Source organism: Seriola dumerili, unplaced genomic scaffold, assembly GCF_002260705.1.
Source record: "Seriola dumerili isolate Sdu_G_001 unplaced genomic scaffold, Sdu_1.0 BDQW01000073.1, whole genome shotgun sequence".
Classification (NCBI taxonomy): Eukaryota; Metazoa; Chordata; class Actinopteri; order Carangiformes; family Carangidae; genus Seriola; species Seriola dumerili.
In genome coordinates this window covers 5,932,782-5,950,369 of record NW_019174328.1, presented here as the reverse complement: position 1 = coordinate 5,950,369, position 17,588 = coordinate 5,932,782, and the positions used below count along the sequence as shown (strand labels likewise).

Genomic DNA, 17,588 nt, shown 5'->3' with positions numbered 1-17,588 from the left:
CCCTATTTTTTAATGCTTTACATTAAAAATTCTAATCTCTGGCCAAGCTGAAATGATTCTGATGACATTTCAGGGTTATTTATCAGACATAAGGAAGCTTCTTCAGGGCCACAGAAGACAATATACAGTTGTTTGCACAGGTAAACTGATCTTCAAGTGTAAAATCACTGGAGTTCCCCTTTAATTCCAACCAAGGGTACTTGAGATCTGGTCAGAACAGGCTACCAGAATTAGGTTTACGACCCAGAACAGAAACTTATCTAATCTGCACACAACCTCCGTGAGGTTTGTTATGGTTGGTGGGTTTTTTTGTTTCACAGGACTTGGGCATGTGAACATGAGGAGGGCCAAGGATGGAGGTCACTCTAACTCACCTCTGACCACTGCGATACATTAATCTTTTCTCACACAGGGACACTGCCACCCAGGCACCACACAAAACAGGAAGCTGTCAGTCACAGGACTTCCCTCTTAGCTCTCAACTTCTCTATCCACCGTATCACAGTTATAATAATGTGTTTGGACCTTGTAAGTGTTAGGTGTGGAAATGAATACAGATATGTTATCATCTATATTGTTTCCCATATTTATTTTAACTACACCCTATAAGTAAGCTATAATAAATCTGAAGACTTGACCAAATGCCTGTGTACTGATTCAACATCTTTTTCACATTAAGAAGCATTTGATTTAGATTTAGCCAATGAATGAAAGAATGAATATGTCACAAATGATTTAAAGTCTTGTTTGTACGCAGAGTTCCCTTCGCCTGGCCCTTTAAACCGCCCATGTCTACGGTTGTGTCAGTGAATAAAGGAGAATAATAACAGAGTGGTGACGAAATCACACTTCAGTCTGATCACCAGGCTTCAGTTTCCTGCAACACAGACATCAGATCACAGTCAGCTGGTTCCCAAGCAACACAGTCGGAGAAAATAGACTCAGACAGACACCAGCAAGTCACAGCTGACATCACTGCCCCAGGGTAAATATCCCATCAGTCACCAAAAGTCCAACAAAGACCCAGTCTGTATTTAACTGTAGTGAATATCAACAGTGTTACAAATTAGTATGCATATACCTTTTCTGTTTATGTAAAATTTTACACCTCTTGACTTAGCATTCTTTAAAAAATATATCTTGGCACATTTTGTCAAGTGATAAAATAAACAAATACATATATGATGTCAATGTACACACGGTATGCACATCATCTTATATCAGTCTCTGAAAACCTCTATGGAGAGTATACAGTATTCAGACACCACATGCAAGCCTCACAAAATGACCGGAAGATGGCGCCTTAGAGCTGTATATGTGCAAATGGAGAGGCTGGGAGGGATGCTGATGCAATAATGGCCTCCTTGTGAAACACTGTTGTATCAATTTAAACATTTGAAATCAGTTTATGGAGTTTCTTATTTTTTTATTTATAAATGTCTCAAGATGACTCCAGATTTAGGAAGCATCTGGATTGGTGGTTATCTGATTTTGAAACCACTGAAGTACAGTAGAAAACTCCTTCAGCCTAAGTATAAACATAATGCTGTTAGCGTGGTTCAAGATCTACAGAGAAAAATAATCTTACATCTGATCTAATTGTTCTTTGAGAACATTAGCAATTAACAGCAGAACAAGAAATGTTGAGTTTAACTGAGACACAGTCCAACAATCCAAATCATTCTAATGTCTTTAAAGCAGGTAAATATATATATATATATATATACTGTATATACGTGCATTGTGGCTGTTTATATAATGTGTTTTGTAAGAACACGTAGCAGCAAGATGAAGCGCCAGTGGAAGCTGAAATGTTCATTACACCACACTGCTGTAGGAGGAAAACTCAATCTACCAGCAGAGGGGCTGGAAATGGAAAGTGTGCCCTGAGGGTGATGCTAAAGAAAAGGCCATGGAATCACTACAATCACAAGAATTTATCCCCTTGGAAGCATAAATGTGCTCTATAAATTTCATAGCACTCTGGCTGTTACATCTCAAAGTTTTGGCCTGAGGGTGGTGCAAGAGGGTAGCTCTTTGAGTGTTCGCAATAGAAAAGACTCATCCTCCAGGGCAGTGTTTCACAACCTATTGGCTTTATGACCCTTTAAAACAAATCAGTGTCTATTTAGGACCCTTCGTTACAAGTCACAGCCTTAGTTTTTGCTGTGAGCTATTTGACCAGAGCAGTTTTGATTTTCCTTCTTAGATTATTTCATCAGAGCTTTAAGAGCTCTGATAAAGTGGAGATTACTCCTCATGTGGAGTTATGTGGGTGTAGGATCCATGATACATAGTCTATACTTTCAGTTTTGATTTCTCTGGTGGTGGTGTCCGGAGTGAAAGCTTGGCCCAGTGATGGACATGGGAAAAGGTCAAGGGATCACCAAAAAACATTGTGAATCATCATCTGGGGATCTAGATTGTCCATATCAAATATAGGGGAAATCTTAGCCTTAATTTGGAGGTGCCTTATCTTATTTTCATTTTCAAAGTAGACAGAGATTATGGAGCAAAATGTTGGTAAAGAAGACATTTTAGGCTGATGGCAGCATTACAAAAAAGAGGTCAAAGGGTCAACAAAATGAATACCCATATTAAAGCGTCATGGCAATGTGACCAACAGTTGCTCAGAAAACCAAAGTGTTGGACAGATGACTGACCATCCGTTAGCAGGGCACAAACAGCTCTAAGTTGAACCGTATTACCAGCATGCCCCTCATTATCCCAGCTGGAGTGGAGTCTGATAGCCACGGCGGCATGCCTCAAATGATTAGTGTATGGTACAGTGCTCTGTGATATTGTCCTTTACATAATGTTTCAATCAAACCGGCCGTGGGGCTCTGTTGCCGGTAACTGGTCCATGCTGTGATGTCTATGCTCTGATGGCCCCTTGGCCTGTATCCAAACCTGCCAATACAGCTTCAGTGTTGTCCCTCTGAAGACCCTTAGACCTCACACACAGTGCCCCCTGTATTATAATACCTTATCATCCAAACAGAGACGGCTGCTTTCTACTGTGTTGGCAACATAGGAACAATGAGCTTGAAGAATTTCAATAAAAGGATATGATGTGGAACTGACTTCTGTCCTCAGCTAGACCCTGTATCTAATGTAATGTCATGTTCTTGTTTTTGTTTTTCAAAGTGGGCCAAACACCATCACTGCAGGTTAAATGCAGGTTAAATGTGCCAAACTGACCCTCAGCTCAAACCAAAAACCACATCACTTCAGGAGTTAGTTTGAGGAACAAAATGAAAGGAAGAGTATAGGCTACCTCTCATTTCTCTCTGCAGTGTTCTCAGCGCCCCTCTCAACTCCGCCCCGCGTTTCTCAAACTCTGTCTGAACTTTCTTCAGTGGAGCCTGTGCGTCACTCTCCTCTAACCTGGCTTGAACAAACCACAGGACAGCTCGACTGACTCTGAAACACGAACAATGGGCTGGCAGGAGCGAGGATGGCTCGTCTGTGCGAGTTTTCTAGGATTTGTGGCCTCGGTTCAGACCATAACGCGGGGAGAGCTTTTCGCTTTCGGTCCACGCGCAAGAGACCAGTTACTGGAACCGGGGAATGACCAGACGCACCAACTGGGACTGCAGAAGCCAGTGTTATTTTATGATGGCACTTTCGACAGCATCTTTGTAAGTTAACCCATTACTTGGTAGACTATCGTAGTATTTTAACACAAACGCGTGGGATTTACTGGTCTGGGTGGACAGTCCATCGATCTTGCGCAATTGCGCATTCCCTAGAAACCCCAGGCAGATATACGTGAAAAGAGGTCAGTAATTGCAAACTTAAACAATGCCTGGAAGTTGCAAAATGTATCTGGGGCAGGGTATGACTTTTTATAGTAGGCTATTTGTGAATATTGATTTACTTATCATAGGGCTGCTCTATCTTGTAGAGTGTATGTGTCCACACATTCTTAGAGCTTCCCCTGAGGTTATCATTTTACTGTTGACACAAAGACCAAAGTACTGGAAGAATCTTACTTTGCAACCATGCATTCCAAAACAGCCATGTCACATAACAGTGTGGTCACCAAAAGACGCTCATTTGAACCAAATGTTTAAAACTTTAACATCCTGCAATATCTAAATAAAATGCAGTATGAAACCTATACAAACTAGTGACTTTGGAGGTTAGTCTGTAACTTAATTATTAAAGACACCATGTGTTTATTGTTTGTTGTTTGCAGTTGCCAAGTGGAGCTTTTAAATTACTTGGAAAAAGCCAACAGGAACATCTAGCTGAAAGCTGCACCATTGTGTTGGACAGACAAACAGCCCTTTATTCCCTGTGATTCTCCTTTTCAAAGAAAAATGCTGCATCTCTGTTTTAATTGTGCTGCATGTGGATAACATGCTATCAGAGAGTAATTAGGTATTTCCCTTGAAAGGCAGGAACTCAACATTTGTCTTGCGCATGTTTTATTTAAAAAAGTAATGTAGTCTATACTAGATGATGTCTACTTGAAGCAGTGATCATTATATCTATAGCTTTAATTTCTTAAGATGTGATCAGTCTTATTAATTGATAAAGTTTTTAATCAGTGGATTTGTCATTTATGGAGTCTGAGTCAAGGAGTTGATCTACTAGAGATGTGCAGCATGAAGTCATGATTAACACATGATTGTGAGGTTTAGAATAAATATTGAATTCCTTGTTATGATAATCAGTCTGAGGGGGTTTTTTTCCCCACTGCTGACTACCTCCAAGTTATCCCAACATCAGCCACAACAAACATACTGTATTCCTCCCCTGCAGTCAAGATGGCCTGAAGATTTTTGTTTTCATTCACGAGACAGTCTACCCTCAACTGTCTGTGCCCTGTGCGGGAACAGTAATGCTTTTCACACCAGACGTGGTAATAGAAAAAACATTTTCTCTGATCATCAGCAGGTTTTATTGTCTCCTCCTGAGTGTGATTCATATTCCATCCAGCCCTGGTATGTTGGGATATTCACTAGCCGTAATGATCTCTCTGCACTATCTCAGTTAGATCGGGATCACTGATCATTTTCCCAGCTCAATCTTCCATTTTGGCAGGAAGTTTCTGTAATGAAAATTAGTGTGCAATCTCCGGGCTCTCTGGGGCTGCTCGTCAGGGGCAAGGACAGGAAACAGTGTGGCCTGGGCCAGGAATAGTGCTCTTGTTTTCCCCTGGTCAGGAAGTGGAGGAGCCCCATGTGCAGTGTGTGTGTGTGTGTGTGTGTTTGTGTGTGTGATTTTGACATGAACCCAGCCTTTCTTTTTTCACAAGCCTAGCATGTGTTCACATTAAACCTTAAGTGAGTAAAATCTGCATTAAATGGCATCTTGTTTGTTCAGTAGCGCTTTTGTAGGACATGGCAGCTGACTCGGATCATTAGCCTAATGAGTTTGAAATAAAGATCAAAGTGGGTCAGACTGGACTGGCTTTGCCTCTGCTGTGAAACAGTTCTAGTTGTGTCATAAAGAAAGTCATACAGCGTTACAATCATCCATTTCTTGTTATGCCCATTACCAACTTAAGCTTTTAATTTCAGATCAACACCAATGGTTTTGTTGCCACAGCAGAGCCAACAAGCGAGTCGACATATCTTGGCAATATGCCTGCAAAGTTTGGCATGATTGCGGCTCTGCAAGGAGACCTGGACACAAGTGATGGTGTGGGTAAAGTTTTCTACCGTCAAGACTCCAGTCCTGAAGTCCTGCGTCGGGCAGCCGAGCACATCAACAGAGCCTTCCCCGAGGACGATGAAGTCAATCCTACCCATGCTGTGGTGATCACCTGGGTTGATGTCGCCACCCATGAACCCCAAAGCATCGACAAGAAGGTGAGCATCACATGGTTATTCAAGTGATCTAAGGAAAAAACTGGTCATGATCGTCCCCTTTCATGTTTTATCGCACAGAGAAACACCTTCCAGCTGGTTATTGCATCCCTGGAGACCGCTTCGTATGCTATTGTGCTGTATACAAGGGATGGGATACAGTTTTCCTCCACACCTGCAGACAACAGTGGTGTGACCATGCATGCTGGTTTCAGTAAGGGTTTGGTCCAGGGTTTCCTGTTTTTCGACCAGGGACCATACTACCGCACCACCACTGATGACGAAGCATCCATCAGGGATTTAGCAGAGTAAGTCAATCAGTATCCGTCAGCACAGGAGCACAATTTCCTGCAGTGTTAAAGGCTTGATAATGTTTCAAGAACAGTGACTGTAAAATGTGTTTTCATCCTACAAACTTAACTCTGACAGGAAGACCAACTCTGGCCTGCGGGGTGTATGGGTGTACGAGATTGGAACTTCTCCCTTTTTTACCAACGTGGCTCCAGGTGAGGTCCCTGACCTGCTAACTGAGGCCACACCACATGGGGCCCCTGATGGCTATGATGAGGCCACTGATGCAAGAGGACCTGTGTATACAGATGGACAACAAGTAGAATACCCTCCCTATGAGACAGAAGGGGGACAGATCAAAGTCCACCCAGTTCAGTACCAGCCCCATCAGCCTGATAACCCAGAGGTGGTGGTGGTGGTGGATGACACAGATATTAATGTAGATGGTGAGTCGACAGCAGAAAGCCTTTTTTTTGTTGTTCTGTATATTGTTCTGTATATTTTGAAGATTACAGTTATTTAATGAATCAGTTGTTCCTGTTATTCTTACTGTGAATTCTTACTGTGAATTCTGTTTCTACGTTTTCAGTGTTCTCATACAACCTTGGGACATGTTCAAACAACAGGAATAAGTGCTCCCAGTTTGCTGACTGCAAGGACTACTCCAGTGGATACTGCTGCCACTGCAGACCTGGCTTCTATGGGAATGGTTTACAGTGTGTGGCAGAGGGTACGTGTCCTCTTTAAGTGATGACTTTTAATTTTAGAGATTAAAACTTTAGTGCTGAAATTATCAGTGCTTCAAGGAAAAGTAGAGAAATGAGTTACGATGCATGTGTGTCTATGGCAAGCTTTACACAGTTTCATGAAATCTCAGCTATGAATTTTTTGCTTTTATTATAACAGTAAACATAAAAGACCAAGACATAACATCAGACATTAGGCTGCATTAGTTGCTGAGGCCAGTAATGCTGCGATGTTATTTCCATTGTAATTTTACCAATTTATCAATACGGTTTTTCCTATTTTGTAAAATTGTGTCTTAGCTTAACTAATCGAAGTGGCTGACATCGCTTGCTAATTTAAGGTAAACAATTAGCTAGTGTGGCTAGCTGAAATAGCCAAAATGTCACAGAAATACTACAGTTTTAACAGTTTAGCCCTGCTTGCTAGCTACCTTTCTATCGAATGTCATTACACTGACAATTGCAATTCTTCTGTAGGTAATACCTTAGCTGAATTGTTAAAGTTAAACACAGTATATTCACAGTATCAGTCTGAAAACACATTAAAACACAAAGTTACATAAGACAATCACATGGTATTGCTATCTGCCAGGTTAGCTTTTAAAAAATAACAGCTGAACATTTTCATTATGTAATGTATTAATTCTTCTTAATATCTAGCAGCTGTGGATGTTGGAGAAGTCTTTTAGCATCTGTCCTAACAGTTTCACTTGTTCCACAGATTTCCTCACACATTCTCACTCTTCTCTGTATTCTTCTGTATAACTTTGATGGTATTGGTTTGTTTTTGCAGGAAAACCACAGAGGACAAATGGTAAAGTGCATGGAAAAGTGTATGTGGGCAACTCTCCTTCTCCCGTGGAGTTCACAAGCAACGATCTCCACTCATATGTTGTGGTAAATGATGGCCGATCCTACGTCGCCATCAGTGACATCCCTTACACTCTTGGGCCCTCACTGCAGCCCCTGTCGGCCCTGGGTGGTGTGATTGGGTGGGCCTTTGCTCTGGAGCAGCCGGGCTTCAAGAATGGCTTCAGTATTATTGGTGAGGGGAAAAGTTCTACTACTGCACTAACAATATTTGATAATGTGACATCCACCTGCTTTTCATGCAATTTTCTCACGCTTCACTTGGTTACAAAATGATACAAATGAAGATTTAGGATCAAATCTCTGTCAACAAATGTCAGTGCTGCTACAAGCACATATTTCCATACAGCTGCTGTTTTACTCACTGCTGAATCCCATCCAGCTGAATTCCCCTCACATTGCCTCAGCTCAGACAGACGGCGGTGAGCCAAAGTTCATCCAGGGCTAGGGTCTTAAAGTTAACCTCTCCTCTGTCCTCTGAAGGGGGGGAGTTCACACGGCAGGCTGAGGTGACCTTTCTGCCAGGGAACGAGAAGCTGACCATCAGGCAGGAGTTCAAAGGCATCGATGAGCACGACCACCTGGTGGTGAGCACCACCCTGGAAGGCCGGGTCCCTGAGGTGCCTCGTGGATCCACCGTACAGATCGACCCTTACTCTGAGATCTACCAGTACAGCAACAACTGTAAGATACAGCTTGAGCAGAGAACCAAGAGAAGAATTTGTTTTGACAGAAATGTCACTGGGTTGTTTCTCCTATCTTTTGCCTTTGGCCATATCTCTTAATTTTAATTTCCAAGGCTTTTCAGCTTTTGTAATCATAACTAAACCCTTAGAAAGTGAACATTGAGAAACCATAATCCTCTTGTTTCCTACCTGTCTATCATACCTTCCAGTGATCACCTCATCCTCCACTCGGGACTACGTAGTGAGCTTGCCCGATGGCTCCACTGACACCAGGACGTATCAGTGGCGTCAGACCATCACCTTCCAGAGCTGCCAGCATGACGAGTCTTCAAGAGACATGAAACCTACTCAGATGCTCAGCGTAGACCAGGTCTTTGTCATGTACGACGCTAATAATGAACTCATCCGGTTCGCCATGAGCAACAAGATTGGGGATATCAATGGTGAGGTCATGGATATTATTTTTGTCATCCTGTTTTGGTCTGTGTTCATTTCCTTCCTGGAGTGCAACATATAACATCCTGACCGAGAGATGGTTTTACTAAAAGTTAGGGCTGTTGTTGAACAAGTCTTTCTCATGTAGTCACACAAGTTAATGGTTTAGCAACAACACTGTCCTACATCTTCAATTCTCAGGAGGGCAGCCAGAAGAGAACCCATGTTTCACTGGACGACACGGCTGTGACACCAACGCTGTCTGTCGACCTGGAGAGGGGAACCAGTTCACCTGCCAGTGTGCTTCTGGCTTCAATGGTGATGGCCGCACATGTTATGGTAAGAATGATATGTGATAAGATATAAAAAAGGGCTTTTTTTCCCCAATGTTTGTGTCAATAAAGAGGGTGTAGTAGCCTCTTGATTCTCTCCACCAATTTATTTTCTGCTTTCAAGTCAATCATACTATTTCCACATCTGTTTAGAGCCTTCCTTCCTGGGGAACTGCGTAATCTTGCCAATTAGCAGAGGGACTCCCATATTGTAAACAAAGTGTCCCATACTCCCAGACCAGGTTAACATATCCAGCGTGGTCCTCAATCCCAGGCCACATACTATAGAACCAGAGGTCTTTTGTATTCGAGTTCAGACAGGAAGCTCCTCGGTACATGCAGTAGAAAAAGGAAGGAAGTATTTCAGACAGATGGTATCTTGAAACATTTGTAATTAAGACATCTAATTAAGCTCTCTTCTCTGATCTCCTAACATCTGATAATGAAGGACACTGATCCAGACTTCAGAGCTCAAACTCAAACTTGGACCTAATGTGGCAGTTATTAGCATATTGGCTCTTCTCTTCATCAGACATTGATGAGTGCAGAGAGAATCCTCAGATCTGTGGCTTCCATGCTATTTGCAACAACCAGCCTGGGACCTTCCGCTGTGAATGTGAAGATGGATATCAGTTCGGCACTGATGGGCTGACCTGCACTGGTAAGTGGTGTTTGTGTGCTGCCATGTACAATTACATATTTCAGAAATCTCACCTGGTGTTTAGGATGTACAGGGTCAGACATAAACTGTAATAAAATGTATTCAAATATTAAGAAGACAACTGTGAGGAACACAAACCACATGTGAACTTACTAATCATAAGTACACACATGCAACTTTGAACCAGCTGTGGTGCAGTTACATTATCATTTTACAGATTATCTAGTTGAAAGTGTAATTAAGTTTTAGGTCCCCATTACGTGTGTGTAAATGTGTGTGTGTGTGTGTGCGTGTTCATCAGGCCTGGGGGAAATAATACATCCTTAGACCACATCAAGACAGTTCACAATCTTGAAGAAGCCACAGAAAATTGCAAGATTTTGACAGTTTTCACACTTTTCTCCTCCTCCTCAGAGGTTAACCGGCCTGTTGATGCCTGTGAAGAAGGCACACATACCTGTGATATTCCTCAGCGCGCTCAGTGCAGCTACACTGGCGGCTCATCCTACATCTGCTCCTGCCTGCGAGGGTTCATCGGGGATGGTAGAATCTGCCAAGGTACTGCATAAAGACTCTAAATATATGCTTGTGCTAAAGAAGGATCATAGGAATAAACTGCTTTTAGTTTGTAGGTTACCTAAACTCAGCCTCATTCATAGGTCACAGAATATACAACATTAACAGTAGTTATTGCATCTAATTAATATACAGTGCTTGTAGTATATTATAATAAATTCATTTAGTATTAATAGCTTTACATGTATTAACGTTAGATTTAAAGGGCTATATTAGTGGTTTAGCCTATTTAAGTCATTATTGATTACTTATGCTTCATTACTGCTAGCAATTTAAGCTATGTACATTTTACGACTGATTTATTCCGTTTCTGTCACTGGCTGCCATTCATTGCAGTGCAGTGTAAAAATCAACTTACTTGTCAATCAAAGTTACATTATCATTATGTGATAATGCAATTTGCTGGTAGAGACTACTTGTTTATGAAGCCTGGCGTGTCTAGATGAGTTATAGGCTTTTTATATCATGTAATTATAGGCATTGTTACTTATAATCAGTTAATGCATTCATTCATTGAGAAAAGCTATTAGAAACTGATTTTTTTTAATTGATTTTATTAATTCATTATATTTATAATTAATTCATTTGTCTCCTTCTGTAACATTTCCAGTTTCCACTTTGTGAACGTTTTAATTTAAAGGTAGTTAATTTTATAATGTCAGCAGTGTGCATAAAAATGACGTGATATCCAATCCACAAAGCAACAGCTCTGATTGGCCACAGTGTTCAGACACATAACAGTGGGCCAATCAGAGCTGCTGCTGCTACTTTGCGGGTTGAAAGTCATTTCATTTTCAGGTAAACTGTCTCTAAGTTAAGAAGGAGTAGGAATAAAATAGGCAGCAACATTACGTAAATGAGATGACTGAATGATTAAACACAGAATAGTAATATAGTAGGAACATTTAGTTGAGAATCGTTGTAGAGGAAGGCAAAAAAAACACATAAGCTGACGAGGGCATTGTGAAGATGATGTGATTTTAGTGGCTTCGGTTAGTGAAAATGTTAGAAATTCATCCTCAGATATCTTGAGTCTCAGAGCATCCATTGTTACGCTTTCAAGGAGTTCTTTCTTCTTGAAATGGCCTTATCATGTGATGATGATTAAGTTGAAACGACATGCTTCGAAAATTGTTGTAGTATAGTGAAGTATTTCTTGGCTAACAGGCTAAATGAAAATGAACAGTACGGTCCTTTAACACAAGTATTCACTATTTTAAATCCATTACATGGAATTTAAGGCTATAAATGTTAAACCGTCTGCTCAGGACTGGGGGAGGTGAGATTGGTTGCATAATACATCTGCAGTGGTGGAACAGGGAAACTGGAAAAGCAGATGGGCTTTTCTAACGTGGAGGTCCTGCGTCGGTGTGTAGTTTTTTTGGCCGGCCCTCAGTAGTACTCATTCATAGTTTCCATTCTTTCCACGCCTCCGCTTGATGTTCTGCACTCCGAGGACCCAGATCACGCTGTGGACCTCTGACCATAAAAGGACGCAACAAATTGGACGTGCAGAAAATATTTTTCACTTATGATGCCCGGCTCTTCTCTGTCCTCACTCATCCTCTTTTATTCTGCCTGAAGACATAGATGAGTGCCAGGCAAACAGGTGCCATCAGGACGCTGTGTGTTATAACACCCAGGGATCATTTACCTGCCAGTGCAAGTCAGGTTACTATGGTGATGGCTTCTACTGCTCTCCAGGTAAGTCATTTTGATATGCCATCACTTTCTGACAAGCAAACCCCCTTACTTCAACGGTGCATTGCTGTTTTATATTCAGTCTTGCAACATTCAGTCTGTGCTGCTACAAGTTTATTCTGGGTGTCTGCTGCGGGAGTTCAGACAGTTCGGTAATAGTTTTCTTTGATGTAGCTGCATGCTGAATAATATAAAAATAGAAAACGGATCATTTTTATTCACAGCATTGTTCACAGCATTATTTATTCCACTTGGAAATGAGCTCCTCTCCACGGTATATTGGTGCCAGCTGGAACCTGTTTTTCATTTTCTTCTGGATAGCAAAAGGAATTTGTCATACCTTATAAGGAATGTGGGAGTATTTGTCGAGCTGAATTTAGAGCAGAAGACAAAAGGAAATATAAATGAGCTTATGAATGAGGTTTGTGCCACTGACTTGTGATCAGCTTGGAGCTAATTTTTCATTTTTCCCCTCAGAGAGGACAAAAACACAATGTGAGAACCACAGAGAAAGTCTTCTGGGTGCTACTGGTCCACGGGGGCCCTGGCCTCCAGTTGGACAGTACATCCCTACATGTGATGAGCATGGTGCCTATGAGCCAATGCAGTGCCATGGCAGCACGGGACACTGCTGGTGCGTGGACCAAAATGGACAGGAGATCCCTGGGACTCGCTCTGGACCTGGCAGCAGACCAATGTGTGAGTAAATCACACATCACAGATACATTTTGATGAAGGGTGGTGGGTTTCTTCTCCAAGAGACCCCTGATTTCTCTGTGTTTGTCTTTGGTAGGTATCGAACGTGATGGTATGGAACCACCTGTCGGACCCACCCCTCGACCTGATGTCCACCCCCTGCCTCCGGGAACACACCTGTTGTTTGCCCAGAGCGGCAGGATAGAGCACGTCCCGCTGGAAGGTTATGATATGAAAAAGGATGATGCCAAGGCTGTCCTCCACCTCCCTGTAAGTTTCTCTTCTTATCTTTTGGAGACATGGCTCTACAAGCAGTTTGAGTGGTCTTGTGTGATCCATTTTCATTTTATTTTGGTTTTATTTTAGTTCTGGTTTTATTCCACATTTTTATTCCTCTTAATACCAACATTTTCCTGAGAGATTTTAAAATGTGTGTTATGACATATCAAAAAAAAGGCAATAATTTACTGGATTTATGTCTGTACATGACAGACAAATGCTTATAAGATCTTAGCACTTCTGGGCAATGCAGCTCCAAGTTTAAGAAGACAGAAATTGACCTCAGACACAGTGTTTAGTCAGGATTTTTGGTATGTGTGATCAGTCAGATTAAACCAGAGAAAACAATCTAAACAAAAGCTGCAGTATGTTCAGATTTCTCCTAAGTGTATACAACATCGGCTCAGCCTCTTACTCAACGTCTGTTCCCTTGCTGGTACTAATACTAGCATTCTAGCTCTGCGATTTCCCCATCTGCTTCATGCATTCTAGGCTTGCACTTTATTGGAGGCACATGGAGACATTCACACTAATTACTAACATCAGTCCAACATCTTTGGAATTACAATCTGCATTTCTTGTTACACTGATTTCCAAACCAGCTGGTCTGAGGTCTGGCTGAGTCTCTCATGCTGAGTATGTGGCTCTGTTTGTTTGGATTTATGTCTAGACGTTAATGTCAAAAAACACATCTGCTCAATGTTTTTATCCCCGACCACTCTTGTTTGAACAAAGTGCACTTCAAAGATTGGCTGTTGACCCCTCCACAGGAGAAGGTAATCATTGGAGTGGCCTATGACTGTGTGGAGAAAATGGTCTACTGGACAGAAATCACATCTCCCTCAATCAGCAAGGCCAGTATCCAGGGGGGAGAACCAGTTGCAGTCATTAGATCAGGTGGGGTCACTGCTCACTGTTATCCTTCACACCATTGGTTCTCTTCCATTTTCAGCCTTTGATGAAATAGAAGACTGTTTACATCAAACAAAGAAACTGATGATAAAATGTAACCTCTCAACAGATTTGGATAGCCCAGAGGGTATCGCCATTGACCACTTGGGGCGAACTATGTTCTGGACAGACTCTGTGAAGGATCACATTGAGGTTGCCTCTCTGGACGGGTCTCAGCGTCGTGTCATTATAGACTCTGATCTTGTCAACCCCCGTGCTGTTATCACTGACCCTCCCAATGGGTGTGTAAAACTTTTACACTTTACTAACTTATTTCTTTAACATACTGCAAGATAGTAATCTCAAATGATTTTTTTTTTAAGTTGATTTGTTCTAAGAAAATTTGATTCATAAATCCATCCCTTTTAAGTTATGATTGGGCAGTGTGCGCTTAAAGGAAGGGTTTAACATTTTGGGAAATACACTCTCATGTCTGTACACTAGATACAACTAGCAGCTGGTTAGGTTAGCTTAGCATAAAGACTGGAAACAGGGAAACGGCTAGCATAGCTCTGTCCAAAATCTAAACGAATCCTAAAAAAAAATCCACTTGACGTCCCCTCCAAAGCTCACTAATTAACACACTATATTCAATTTGTTTAATCTGTACAAAAAAAATCGTAAAATCGTCTTAGCACAAAGCAAATAAGTGTGCTTCCCAAAATGCTTAAATTTAGCTTTAAACAAATAAGATATTACATGTTACTTAGTGAGCTTCAGAGGCACTGTTACCTTTGGACAGAGCCAAAGCTGCTCATCATGGACTTATACTGAATGGACAGATATGAGAGTGGTACCGATCATCTTATTTAACTCATGACAAGAAAGCAAAAAGCAAAAAAAACAAACTACTCCTTTAAAGCTTTGTAAACATAAACTGGATAGCTTAACAGTGACTTTTCACTTTGGTACTCACAATAATCTCAGCAACAAGTTTGAGTTTACAATTTAAAGCAATTTAAGCAATTTAAATTCATTGTTTATTGCTCAGTTTGATAATGAACTGATTCCACACCTGTTCTTATGACAGAAATCTATACTGGTCTGACTGGAACCGCGAGGCTCCCAAGATTGAGACCTCGTACATGGATGGATCCAACAGAAGGGTGCTGGTGAAGGACGATCTCGGCCTGCCCAACGGCTTGGCTTATGACTCTCAGAGCTCTCTGCTTTGCTGGGCAGATGCAGGTACTGTAGATTTCAGACAGATGACTCATCTGTGAAATGATGTCTGCCTTGTGATGAGCATTAAGTGTAATTTCTCGCCTGTAGGCACACATAAAATGGAGTGCATGCATCCTGGCCGGGGTGATCGCAGAAAGGTCATGGAGGGGATTCAGTACCCTTTTGGAATTACTTCTTTCGGCAAGAACATCTACTACACTGACTGGCAGAGGTTTGACTTATTGTATTAACTGAAACTTGAAGTAGCATAAAAGGTTATTACACACAGATGTTGCAGTAAGGATTCAGTCAGATGTCTCATGTTACTCAGTACAACCTGGATACAGTTCAATTATTACACACTGGAATTTGATGTTTATAATTGAGACCTAAAGGTATTGTAGCATCAAGGACTTAATGCTGCCTTAATCCACGATCCACTGTGCAATGTAATAGTCCAGAGCTAGGGGTCAAAGGTCAGAGGTCAAACAGCTCCCCACAGTTCAAGCATAAGCCCTTGATGTTTTCCAAGACTCGCACAGTCCCACCCTGAAACCTGGAGCTGTCTTCCCATGTGGCTGATTCTGTATGTTAGTCACTACAAAAAAGCGGGGGCTGGGTATCTGTGTGTGTGTGTGTGTGTGTGTGTGTGTGTGTGTGTGTGTGTGTGTTTATGTGTGTGTATGTGTCTGTGTGTGTGTGTGTTTATGTGTGTGTGTGTGTGTGTTTATGTGGGGTGAGGAGGCATCTAAAAAGTGGCAGCTGCTTGCAATTTCTCAGCCTCAGCGTCTGTGAGTGACCTACCCAGGGCCTCCCTGTGATCTTTTCAGGGCTGGAGAAGGTTGAGAGGTGGTGGTGGTGGGGGAGGCACACACTTCAACAGTTTACAACAAACTATGTTAGTTATGGCTAAGAAACCTACCCTGACCCTTACTCATGCTTGACAGACTTTATACAAAACACAGGGGGGCAGGATGCTAACATTTCTCAAGCTGGGACTGTCCCGGATGCCTTAACTCTTGCGCTGATTGTGTTTACAACAGGGATGGAGTGGTTGCAGTAGATCGCAATGCCGGCAGGGAGTCAGACGAGTTCCAGCCTCAGAAACGGACCAAGTTATACGGGATCACCACAGCCTATGCCCAGTGTCCTGCAGGTATTAAGCCACTTATGAGAGTGCAACGGGAGCAGATATTCACCTTAAAGATCTTGTGCACTTTTAAAGTTTTGACATATCTTTTACCATAGGGATGTTGAAAAAACATGTTTTCATGTCTCTGGTCATTTTTGTATTGTAGTTCCAATGTGCAGCTCCAGTAAAGACCCATTTTTAGAAATAGCTTGACCCGTACATTCGGGGGCTACCTTTGAGTCAGGCTTATTATTCATTCACTCCACTCTTCAGTACCTAGCGTCCCAGGTTTGATTGCAAACCAGAAAAATCACAGGTTCACTCCTCAACCTGAACGCAGCAGGAGGAATTCTGCACTTGGTATTCATCATTTAGTGAAGGGATGACTGATGTTTCTGTGCAGCACCAGGCCTCATCCTCCCCTCACGATAAGGCTGCATGCATAAGGCCAGGGAATGTGGAGTCAAGGGAGAGGGGCCTCCAACATCTGGAGTTTGCTATGTTGCTATGTGTTTCTTTTAAGTATGTATATATCTGCTATATAAACAGTGAAGAGGCTTTTTCCTGCTCTTCCTTGCTATGGTGGCTTATGATTTATACAGATACCCTAGGATGTCCTGCATTGATAAGAGCTTGTTTATTTTCCCCTTCCGCCAGGACAAAACCACTGTGCAGTGAACAACGGGGGCTGCACTCACCTCTGTTTAGCAACACCGACTGGCCGCTCCTGCAAGTGTCCCAACAACGCAGTGGGTGCAGGCTGTGTGGAGAGAGACAGCGGGTACTGAAATGAGGATGTTGTGTGGATGTTTGACCGCAAATTAGGAGCCACTCAGCATTACTAAACTATAGCTGCTGAAAATGCCACTGTAAACCAGAGGTGAACTTACTGTGCCTTTTATTGCTCGATGTTATGCTTATCTACATTTTTTACATTTTCCATTGCCTTTACAAAGATCACATTTGCCTTTCAGAATTGTAAATATAAACACTATTATGTTGAAGTCTTTCCTGAGTGCACATAAACTGAGAATAAAGCTCAAGGGATATATAATTTAATGTGAAATTCATCACAGCAATGCATGACATCATCTCATGTCAGTTGTGTTACACTGTGGCATGTTTGGTTTATCCCATAGGTTATCTCATGGAAGTATTAATGTGGAATAGGACTACAAGTGTCTGTACAAGCTGGTGGGATGAGTTTACATGCTGGGCAACAAAAGAATAAACCTTTTTCTAACATGTG

General features: G+C 41.9%; 1 protein-coding gene across 1 annotated transcript; it reads left to right on the top strand.

The window, feature by feature from the left end:
* Positions 1–3,330: 3,330 nt before the first annotated feature.
* nid1 (nidogen 1) lies at positions 3,331–17,588 on the top strand. The gene is made up of 20 exons (XM_022743843.1): positions 3,331–3,641; positions 5,532–5,822; positions 5,901–6,127; positions 6,249–6,556; positions 6,700–6,840; positions 7,650–7,901; positions 8,210–8,410; positions 8,622–8,855; positions 9,049–9,186; positions 9,712–9,840; positions 10,255–10,398; positions 12,001–12,120; positions 12,595–12,816; positions 12,911–13,083; positions 13,863–13,989; positions 14,114–14,285; positions 15,074–15,231; positions 15,316–15,439; positions 16,251–16,363; positions 16,997–17,588. Exons 1-20 carry the CDS (start codon positions 3,438–3,440, stop codon positions 17,125–17,127), a joined length of 3,609 nt encoding a protein of 1,202 aa, XP_022599564.1. The 5' UTR covers positions 3,331–3,437; the 3' UTR covers positions 17,128–17,588.

What these genes read in the sequence shown, in the direction of transcription:
- nid1 (XM_022743843.1), top strand. Translation starts at nt 3,438, where the DNA reads ATGGGCTGGCAGGAGCGAGGATGGCTCGTCTGTGCGAGTTTTCTAGGA. An exon ending in TGATGGGCTGACCTGCACTG is followed by an intron (nt 9,841 to 10,254) that starts GTAAGTGGTGTT and finishes CCTCCTCCTCAG; the next exon opens with AGGTTAACCGGCCTGTTGAT. An exon ending in AGGCTGTCCTCCACCTCCCT is followed by an intron (nt 13,084 to 13,862) that starts GTAAGTTTCTCT and finishes ACCCCTCCACAG; the next exon opens with GAGAAGGTAATCATTGGAGT.